Raw genomic sequence first — 10,054 nt, forward strand, 5'->3', positions numbered from 1 at the left:
GTGAGACTTTGTCTCAAAAAAAAAAAAAAAAAAAAGTGTAAGCTGTTTATCTGAAATCCACATTTAACCAGGCATCCTGTACTTTTATTTGTGAAATCTAACAACCTAAACAAAGACTAAAACACAAAAGCCTTCCTTCACCTCTCCACTCCTCTCCTTTCCAATGGTAACCACTATTAAACAGTCTGGCACGTACACTTCATTTAAAAATTTGAATTAACTACATATTAGCAAATATACAAATACACAAACACATATATTCCATGTAAAGAGAATCATACCATATAGAGTATCACACTATAATCATACCTTGTTCTGCAACTTTTCATTTATCAAATATCTTCAGATCGCTCCATGTCATGACATATCTGCCATATTCCTTTTTATTTTTTTTTTTAGAGACAGAGTCTTGCTCTGTTGCCCGGGCTGGAGTGCAGTGGTGCAATCTTGGCTCATTGCAACCTCCACCTCCTGGGTTCTAGCAATTCTCCTGCCTGAGCCTCCCAAGTAGCTGGGGTTACAGACACACGCCACCATGCCCAGATAATTTTTTTTTTTTTTTTTGTATTTTAGTAGAGGCAGGGTTTCTACTATGCTTCATATTGCCCAGGCTGGTCTCAAACTCCTGAGTTCAGGCAATCCACCTGCCTCGGCCTCTCAAAGTGCTAGGATTACAGGTGTGAGCCACCCCACCCAGACCATATTCCTTTTTATTTTTTTAGATAGGATCTCACTGTTGCCGAGGCTGGAGTGCTGTGGAGCCATTATAGCTCACTGCAGCCTCGACCTCCCAGGCTCAAATGATCCTCCCACCTCAGCCTCTGGAGTAGCTGGGACCACAGGTATATAGTACCATGTCTGGCTAATTTTTTTACTTTTTATTTTGTAGAGACAGAGTTTCCCTATGTTGCCTCGTCTGGTCTCAAACTCCTGGGTTCAAGTGGTCCTCCCGCCTTGGCCTTCCAAAGTGTTTAAATTACTGGCATGAGCCACCGCACCCGGCCCCATATTCCTTTTGATGGCTACATGGTATAATAATCAGCATAAACTGTTTGGGGCCTTTTTAGGGGAGGGGCTGTAAAAAGCAAAGTAGCGTCCTCATACTTACAACTTTGTGCGTGGGCATATTACGGTACTTTTCGTCTCTTTAAGTTCCTCTGTGCTTACTTTACGACGGAAAAGATTAAGGTTTGGAGATTGTTTTCTGTATTATCACCAAGATTACTTTCCACTCTAGTTTTCACTTAGACGTCCTCTGAATTCCATTCCCTTTTCCCATGGTACTCTGTATCTGTCATGTCTACTTCAGATCAGCAGATAATGCAATTCAAGCATATGAACTATTTTTTCAAGGGATGGAGAGGCTCTCAGGATACAGACCCTGAGCTGATTAGGCCAGTTACAGGTCACAGGTTTCCATTACCCAACTGGTTGGGTACAAATTAAACATTAATCCTTCTCTTCCAGGCCTTTCCTGGTTTGCTTCTTTGCTAATCTGCAGGTGCATCAGAGTGTTGCCCATGGACTATCACAATAGCTAACACTTACTGAGTGCTTTTTTTTTTTTGAGACGGAGTTTCGCTCTTATAGCCTAGGCTGGAGTGCAGTGTGCGGTCTTGGCTCACTGCAACGTCTGCCTCCCGGGTTCAAGCAGTTCTCCTGCCTCAGCCTTCCAAGTAGCTGGGATTATAGGTGCCCGCCACCACGCCCGGCTAATTTTTTTTTTTTTTTAATAGAGATGGGGTCTCACCATGTTGGCCAGGCTGGTCTCAAACTCCTGACCTCAGGTGATCCACCTGCCTCGGCCTCCCAAAGTATGTCCCAGCCACTTTCTTAGTGCTCTACCATTTACTTCATTTCATACTCAGAACGTTTCTATGATGTAGACACTATTACTATCCCAATTTACAGATGTGGAAACTGAGGACAGAAAAGTTAAATAACTTGCCCCCAAACACACAGCTAAGTAGTGGCAGAACCAAGACTTGAACCCAGACAGTCTAGCTCATGAGTCCGTGTTCTTCAGTACCAAATTATGTGGAAAGCACAGGCTTTCTGGTTGTTGACCTTACCTCCATCCCTAGGCACAGGCCAGGCTGATCTCTCTCTCCTGTTCCCACCTCTCCCCACCTTCTTCTCTTTCTGAAAATAGCTTTAAAAGCCCATACACTGGTTAACCAAAAGGAGTCCCAAACAGCCAAACAATCTTTCCTTGGTTTTGTTTCATCTGCTTTTCAGAAGCTCAAAAATTATAGAAAAACAGAATTTTTTTCTAAAAAACAAGATGTTTGACTGTAGAGATTTTTGAGTCATACTTTGATTCATTCAACAAACGAACACTGAACTCCCGCTCTCTGCCAGAGGCATACTGGGTGTTGGAGACAACCACAAAGCCAACAGCAGGGCTCCTACCACGTGGGCTTGCAAGAATTCCCTTACAAGTGACCACTACCTGAAAACAATCACGTCATGGAGATAAGAAGCACTTGCCAGGCCAGTTCCTTGGTTTGGAAGAATAGGGGTTTTTTTTTGTTGTTTTTTTCCCATAATTATCAGGGTTTTTCTTGTTTTTGTTTTTTTTGAGACAGGGTCTTTCTCTGTCACCTAGGCTGGAGTGCAATGGTGCCATCACAGCTCATTGCAGCCTTGACCTCCAGGCTCAGGTGATCCTCCCACGTCAGCCTCCCAAATAGCTGGGACTACAGGCATGCGCCACCACACCTGGATACTTTTCGTATTTTTTCTAGAGACAGAGTGTCCCTGTGTTGCCCAGGCTGGTCTTGAACTCCTGAGCTCAAGTGATCCTCCCACCTAGGTCTCTCAAAGTGCTGGGATTACAGGTGAGAGCCACTGTGCCCCTGGAGGAATAGTTTTTAAGAATTAAACTCTAAGCACAGCAGAAATCCTGTCTCTGAAAAACCCTTTAGAACAAATAAATTTTATACTACCTTCAAATGTTACTGATATGCTTTGGCTTTGTGCTCCCACCCAAATCTCATCTCCAATTGTAATCCCACCTGGTGGAGGTAATTGGATCATGGGGGCGGCTCCCCCATGCTGTTCTTGTGATAGTCAGTGAGTTCTCACAAGATCTGATGATTTAAAAGTGGCAATTTCCCCTCCTTTCTGTCTCTCTCCTACTGCCATGTAAGATCTGCCTAGCTTCCTCCTCGCCTCCTGCCATGATTGTAAGTTTCCTGAGGCCTCCCTATCCATGAGGAACTGTGAGTCAATTAAACCTATTTTCTTTATACATTACCCAGTCTCAGGCAGTTCTTTTACAGCAGTGTGAAAATGGACTGATATGGTTACTAAGCTTTCACATCAAATCAGAATTACAAAAAGTGACAATCCCCAAATCCCGAATAAGGCATGGCTAAAAATTTGTTTTGAAATGCAGAAAATACTGTTTTCCATGAAAATGTTCAAAGTTCCTAGGTCAAGCCATGAATGTTGATTTAACCAAGTCAATTGCTGAGATTAGAGTAGAGGAAACGCTCACCCCTTTTCCTGGGCAAGGCACTGGCGAGAATAAATTAATAAATGCTTAATCATGGGATATGGCCCTTTCCACTCCTCTAACATCCCAAGGACCACAACTGTGACACCCAATTCGGACAGCCCAAAGTTAGCCAGAGTGCACTAAAGTCTGAAATAAAATTACTCACCACTCTCAATCAAAACCCCCATTCACAGAATGACTTATCCTTTGGTTATATGAAGAAAACAATTTAATTAATAAGCACTTTAGTAATCTCAGATAATTTATATACTTTTTAGTGGCTGCTTGCTGTCCTAGATGAATCTCCATGCCATTTTTTGCAGTGTTAAGTGAAATAAAAAGTTCTAGTAGAGTGAGAGATGGTATCTGGGGGCAAAGGAAAGAAAGGGGATAAAAATGATTAATTGCTCACTCTGGTCAGAGACATATCAAATATGTGGTCAGATATGGTCAGACACATATCACAGCCCATAGCTCATTAAATCATCACAATCCATTTGTTTCACGTGAGAAAATAGGTCTGGAGAGTTTAAATAAATTGCTCGGGGTCGCACAGCTTTAAGGAAGGAAGCAGAACTTTAAACCAGGAATTTTCAATGCTCCCACCAGGGTGCTCCTGGGTGTGTGCGACATTAAACTGCAGACTCTAACCTGATCCTTTTTTTTCCTCATCCCTGCTTCTGAACCCAGGTTTTCTAAAGGCACTAAATTTACTTTTTCTATTTTTTCCTTAATGCCTCTCATGGCAGTTAATAGCCAGGTCTTTGGTGGTAACTGGGGGAAACATGAAAAGGAAGGCGTTTCAATGATTGTATGGGTAGGTTGTTTATACCTGTGGCTTATAAGCAAATATTTTCAGCACAGGCTTTGAAAGAAATCATGACTGTAGGTGCGACATGCCGATGAAAAACATTTTTAGGCTGGGCGTGGTGGCTCACGCCTGTAATCCCAGCACTTTAGGAAGCTGAGGTAGGCGGATCACTTGAGGTCAGGAGTTTGAGACCAGCCCTGACCAATATGGTGAAACCCCGTCTCTACTAAAAATACAAAACTTAGCCAGGTGTGGTGGTGCCCATCTGTAATTCCAGCTACTTGGGAGGCTAAGGCATGAGAATCGCTTGAACCCAGGAGTTGGAGGCTGCAGTGAGCCGAGATCGCACCACTGCACTAAAAAAAAAAAAAAAGAAAAACTTTTTTTTCTTCTTTTGAGATGAAGTCTCGCTTTGTCACCAGGCTGGAGTGCAGTGGCACAATCTCGGCTCACTGCAACCTCCACCTCCCAGGTTTAAGTGATTCTCCTGCCTCAGCCTCCCGAATAGCTGGGATTACAGGCATGCGCCACCATGCCCAGCTAATTTTTGTATTTTTAGTAGAGACAGGTTTCACCGTGTTGGCCAGGATGGCCACCGTCTCTTGACCTTGAGATCCACCCACCCAAAGTGATGGGATTACAGGCGTGAGCCACCGTGCCCAGCAAAAAAACATTTTTAAATACAAAAAAAGGTAGAAAAACTCATAGGAGGCATTACTGATTTTTCTAGGCTGTTGTAGCAGGACGAGCCGCAGACAAAACTCCTCAGACACCAGATTAAAGAAGGAAGGAACTTTATTCGGCAGACTTGCGTCTCAAAAGCCGAGCTCCCCAAGTGAGCAATTCCTGGCCCTTTTAAGGGCTTACAACTCTAAGGGGGTCTGCGTGAGAGGGTCGTGATCGATCGAGCAAGCCGGGGGTACCTGACTGGGGGCTGCATGCACCAGTAATCAGAACAGAACACAACACGACAGGGGTTTTCACAGTGCTTTTCCATAAAATGTCTGGAATCTATAGATAACATAACTGGTTAGGTCAGGGGTCGATCTTTAACTACCAGGCCCAGGGTGTAGTGCCGGGCTGTCTGACTGTGGATTTCATTTCTGCTTTTTAGTTTTTACTTCTTTCTTTGGAAGCAGAAATTGGGCATAAGACAATACGAGGGGTGGTCTCCTCTCTTACTGTAACTAAAAATTTATATAATTTTCTTTTTTAAAATTATATGAAAGAAAAAAAATCTCATTTTACCAGGGAGAAACTGAACCATTCTGACCTCTGGTTATGGCTGTCTTCCAAAGAGTTTATATAACCTGTCTGGGAAATTGGAGATTGTTCATATCTAACTCTGCAGTTACAAAAGGACCATGTCTCATGGAATTATCCACGCTCAGATCTTCCGCATGGCTCAAAACCATTTTTGGGATATGGCAATGTCAAGATAACCCCCTATTCTGTTAAGTCTTTAAAAAAATTTTTTTTAAATTTAAATTTATTTATTTATTTTTATTTATTTATTTTAGAGACAGGGTCTCACTATGTTGCCCAGGCTGGTCTCAAACTCCTGGCCTCAAGAGATCCTCCCACTTTGGACTCCTAGGATTACAGTCGTGAGCCACCATGCCGCCTCTGTCAAGTCTTATTACTTTAAACTATTTACCTCTGTTTGTTTATATATACTTACATACTCTGATGTTTTAAAAGAATGTACAGTGAAAATTAAGTCTCCTTCCCACCCCCTGCACCCTGGGTACCCAGGATCCTTTCTTAACAACCACTGTTACCAGTTTATTGTTAACATAGGGTTTAATGCCCTAGAAATGTAGTATTAGAGCACCATCAAAATAGTAACAGAGTGCTGTATATCTCCCCTGTAAGAGTCACAGCCCACACCTCTACAACAAACACAGGTTAACAAGAGAAAAGCAAAACAGCAGGGCACAGTGGCTCATGTCTGTAATCCCAGCACTTTGGGAGGCTGAAGTGGGAGGATTGCTTGAGGCCAGTAGTTCAAGGCTGCAAGTCAGCTATAATTGCACTACTGCACTCTAGCCTGGGTGACAGAGCAAGAGACTCCACCTCTAAAAAATAAAAAATAAATAAAAAAGCCAAACAAATTTATTTGATTATAGTTTTATGTGACACAGAAGCTTTCAGAATGAAGACCCAAGATACAAGGAAAACAATCCATTTCTATGCTTAGGTCCAATGGAGCATGGACAGCCATGTAGAAATATGATTGGACAAAAAGGGTAAGATCTGTTGCTAATAGAGTGAGTGGGGAAACTCGGCAAGGCCTGTGTTCAGATTTTTCTTGGCCTCCCCATGCAGCATTCCTTCCTCCAGGTATGGGGCAGGACCCCTCTGGAATGAGGGTCTTAATTTCTTTATGGTCAGATGTTACACAGAAAGGCAGAAGGAAAGGTTAGAGTATATTTTTATTTTTTTGAGATGGGGTCTCACTCTGTCGCCCAGGCTGGAGTGCAGTGGCGCAATCTTGGCTCACTGCAACTTCCGCCTCCCAGATTCAAGTGATTCTCCTGCCTCAGCCTCCCAAGTAGCTGGGATCACAGGTGCCTGCCAGCAGCCTGGCCAACATGGCGAAACCCTGTCTCTACTAAAAATACAAAAAAATTAGCCGGGCATGGTGGTGTTCAACAGAAAGCTGAGTTTTGTTTTTTTCCCTGAGGAATCTGAAATTTGCTCTCTGTTTTTTAAGATAGAGTTTCGCTCTGCCACCCACGCTGGAGTGCAGTGGTGCAATCTTGGCTCACTGCAACCTCCGCCTCCCTGGTTCAAGCGATTCTTCTGCCTCAGCCTCCTGACTAGCTGGGATTACAGGCACGTGCCACCATGCTCAGCTAATTTTTTTGTATTTTTAGTAGAGACAGGGTTTCACCATGTTGGCCAGGCTGGTCTGACCAACATGTAACCATGAGCCAAGTTACATATCTTACATATCTGAAGAACCAAACAGACAGAATGACACACCAAAAGGAAAACCTCAAACCTCCTCTCCAGCAGAATTTGTCTACGCCCCAACCACTAAGCAGAGAGTATTAACTCTCAGTTTCCCTTTGCCAGCTTTATTTCACACCTCATTTTCTGTCTAGTTACACCATGGTGCTAAGAGAGCATGATGTACATTTTCCTTTGCTGCAATCAAGCTGCAATTGTCATTCTCTATTTATGCAATTATTGAGTTAAAGTCTATCTCCCCAGCCAAACAGCAAGAGTGGGTACCTTGTCTGTCCTGTTTAATGAGGTCATTGGATTAATAGAGTTTTCAAATGTATTAATTAATGCCTGATCCTAATTGCCCATGGATTCTGGGATAAAAGTCCATCCTAGTTGGTAGGAGACCTGATCTCTGAGAAGACACTGAGGTGGTCTTCTCTATTTTGTTCCCTAAATGGTTATTGGGTAGCTGGTGTACTAGGCAACCACTGAGCTTACTGGAGCATTTCTGAGACAACCAGGCCTCAAAGAGAATCTGATCAAGGATGAAGGAAGTAGAAGAGGCAAGTATTTGAATTTCCTCCTTCAGAAGGTTAGAAGTGGGAGCCACACCCCCTCTTGCCTGCTCTTTCCTCTCCAGCCTTCTCCAGGTATCAGGCAGTTCAAAGATTAGGCAGTTCAAAGATCGCTCCAGGATCGCTGAAGTGTATCATACCATCAGCTGACCTTTTACGTTAACCGGGGCAAAGCCTGAACGGATAACCAGAGGCCAACTCCCATAGCTTATTTATTATAGTTTTTCCCAAATGCCGGATGGCCGCACAGCCCTCTATGATGCACGCGCTTGCAAGTCAGAAGGTCCCAAGTTAGGCGACTTTCCCCCTTGGTCCCTCGCATTGTAAGTGGCCCGCTAGATCCGGGAGGTGTGTAGCGTGGGCCTGGGGCCTGCTCGCAGCCCGGGGCAGAGTTCAACCCACCTTCCAACTCGGCGAAGCCAAGCACCACGTCTGAGGATCTCCCCTGCCTGTCTTTGACCTCTAGGGCTGTGATCGTGCAGCCCCAGGAGATGATGTCCACTCTCAAGAGGTCTGACTGCAGCTGGAACTTCTCCACTGTCCCTCCTCCCGAGGGCAGCTCTCCAAACACGGCCCTGGTCACCGAAGCCATAGGGAAAGTTCGGCGTGTGCAGCTACTGCCTGATCTTCAAACTCCAGCGCTTGCTAAGCTAGAAGCGACCCAAGTTTACAGGAGAAGGGGCGTGACTCGGCTCAGACTCCTCCCTTTCCTTGCCTGGATTTAGGGAGTGACCGTTCCTGCAAAAAATAGCCCCTGGGGCCTTTCTAAATCATTCATTTGCCTGAGGGTAACAAGAGGGGCAAACTTTGCAGCCACGCTTGCACTTCTTTTCCTTGGCTCGCCCTGGTTGCATTGCATGTTGGGAATGGTAGTTTTTGGGAGGTGAAATTGCATTTTGGGGCTTGTAGTCTTTCTAAACTCGAATCCTGGGTTGACAGTGTTCTACCCCCATCTCCCCACACCTCAACATGTAATGAGCTGGTCATTAATGTCGGTGGCTATCAGACGAAGAACGGGAAAATATAGATAGCAGACTTACAGTGAGACCGATCTTGGGAGAAAATTCGATTTTAACTCTTTGATACAGGGGGTAAGAAGTACAGTAGTAGTTGGCCGGGCTTGGTGGCTCACGCCTGTAATCCCAGCACTTTGGGAGTCTGAGGCAGGCGGATCACGAGGTCAGGAGATCGAGACCATCCTGGCTAACACGGTGAAATCCCGTCTCTACTAAAAATACAAAAAAAAAATTAGCTGGGCGTGACTGTGGGGGTCTGTAGTCCCAGCTACTCGGGAGGCTGAGGCAGGAGAATGGCGTGAACCCGGGAGGCGGAGCTTGCAGCGAGCCGAGATCACGCCACTGCACTCCAGCCTGGGTGACAGAGCGAGACTCCGTCTCAAAACAACAACAACAACAACAACAAAGTACAGTAGTAGTTTAGAAACGAGGTAAATCATTTCGAGCTTCTCTGCACACAGACTTACTGAAGATCCATTCTTTTTGTCCCACGGATGAAGTCCTGGACATGGTTCTGTTAGAGCCACTGCCCAGAAGGCTCTCCTAACGGCCAAAGCTGTGGCAGCCTCGAGGAGCTCGGACCAGAAAGGGTCAGGTAGATGGATTAGGCCCTCCGTGTGCGGAGGTGATTAGAGACAGCCTGAGACTTATTTTACTTCAAGGGACTGGAAAGGGACCTCGGGTGTCTTCTGGCTCCTGAAGTCCACAGTTCCTTTAAGAAGGGATTCGGGGAACAAGTATTTATTGAGGTCCTCGTAAATGCCAGGTACTGAATCTTTGCTATCTCCTTTTCTACAAGTAGGATGGAGTCTTCAGGTACGTACAGTTGGAGAGGAAAGACACTAAGGTTATTAAATAATTGTCTTGCTTGATTGTGTCTCAGAATTCGCTGAGGACATTTAAAATGCATATTCCCAGTCCCCACCTCTGGAATTTCTAATTCTGGAAGTCTAGGGTGAAACTCAGGAATCTGCATTTTTCATGTTCCAAAGTTATTCTTCTGCAGATTATCTGGGACCAGATTTAGAGAAATATTGCTCTAAGGCTTGATGACTAATCTGAATTTTTTTTTCCCAAGAAAATAGGCTCTGATGGCAGAAGGATTAAGATAAAGCTATTAAGGGCCTTAATGAGATAACATACAGGTACCTATGTATTTCCTTGCTAAGTCTGGCAACTTTAGAGGAGTACTGAG

At 44.5% G+C, this 10,054-nt stretch overlaps 1 protein-coding gene across 1 annotated transcript in view; it reads right to left on the reverse strand.

Annotated features, from left to right (window-relative positions):
- GALM (galactose mutarotase) overlaps nucleotides 1-8,688 on the reverse strand; it is a 71,072-nt gene extending 62,384 nt beyond the window's left edge. The window contains exon 1 of the mRNA XM_054474285.2: nucleotides 8,246-8,688. Within this exon, the coding sequence (XP_054330260.1) occupies nucleotides 8,246-8,435 (190 nt within the window). The 5' untranslated portion in view covers nucleotides 8,436-8,688. The remainder of the gene's footprint in view (nucleotides 1-8,245) is intronic.
- Between the last annotated feature and the right edge of the window lie 1,366 nt (nucleotides 8,689-10,054).

This window comes from Pongo pygmaeus, chromosome 12 (genome assembly GCF_028885625.2).
Source record: "Pongo pygmaeus isolate AG05252 chromosome 12, NHGRI_mPonPyg2-v2.0_pri, whole genome shotgun sequence".
NCBI classification, from domain to species: domain Eukaryota; kingdom Metazoa; phylum Chordata; class Mammalia; order Primates; family Hominidae; genus Pongo; species Pongo pygmaeus.